The sequence below is a fragment of the Tupaia chinensis genome, unplaced genomic scaffold, assembly GCF_000334495.1.
Source record: "Tupaia chinensis unplaced genomic scaffold, TupChi_1.0 Scaffold000644_1, whole genome shotgun sequence".
NCBI lineage: Eukaryota > Metazoa > Chordata > Mammalia > Scandentia > Tupaiidae > Tupaia > Tupaia belangeri.
Genome location: NW_006160165.1, coordinates 2,658,097 through 2,658,702, shown reverse-complemented (window position 1 = coordinate 2,658,702; position 606 = coordinate 2,658,097). Strand labels below are relative to the sequence as shown.

Here is a 606-nt window from a genome sequence, read left to right as displayed (position 1 = left end):
CCATCAGCTCCTGCACTCGGCTCGGCACCGACCCGCACACCAGCCTCCTCCGCCTCTCTCTCCCTCTCTCTCCCTCTCTCTGCATTATCGTTTCTCGGCAGGGGATGGGGTCGGCTGATGATTAAGTCGCAAGCAAGTCGGCTCTGTCTCCAAAGCCTGGTAATATTTATGTAGGCAAAAAACGGGGAGAGAGAGGGAAGAGAGAGGGAGAGAGAGGGAGAGAGAGAGGGAGAGAGAGAAGAAACGGGAGGAGGGGATAAGGAAATTAAAGCTTTAAGTCAATGCATATTGTGGTGACACCGGCAGCGGAGCCCTCACGGTGGAGTCGGCCAGGGCTGTGCGTTCCCAAAATATGACCAGGGGTGCTTGGATGTGTCGGCAGTATGACGACGGCTTAAAAATCTGGTTGGCAGCACCCCGGGAGAACGAGAAACCGTTCATCGATTCCGAGAGGGCTCAGAAATGGCGACTGTCTCTGGCATCTCTCTTGTTTTTCACAGTCCTGCTCTCTGATCACTTGTGGTTCTGCGCCGAGGCCAAACTGACCCGGACCCGCGACAAGGAGCAGCAGCGGCAGGGGCAGCGCGGGGAGCAGCGCGGCCAGAC

At 57.3% G+C, this 606-nt stretch overlaps 1 protein-coding gene across 1 annotated transcript in view; it reads left to right on the top strand.

Annotated features, from left to right (window-relative positions):
- The first annotated feature begins 28 nt into the window (after positions 1-28).
- The window catches only part of NALF1 (NALCN channel auxiliary factor 1), a 729,871-nt gene continuing 729,293 nt past the window's right edge, over positions 29-606 (top strand). Inside the window, 2 exon segments of the mRNA XM_027776194.1 lie at positions 29-602; positions 605-606. The exon segment at positions 605-606 is cut by the window's right edge and continues 229 nt beyond it. Of these exon segments, the coding sequence (XP_027631995.1) occupies positions 353-602; positions 605-606 (252 nt within the window). The 5' untranslated portion in view covers positions 29-352.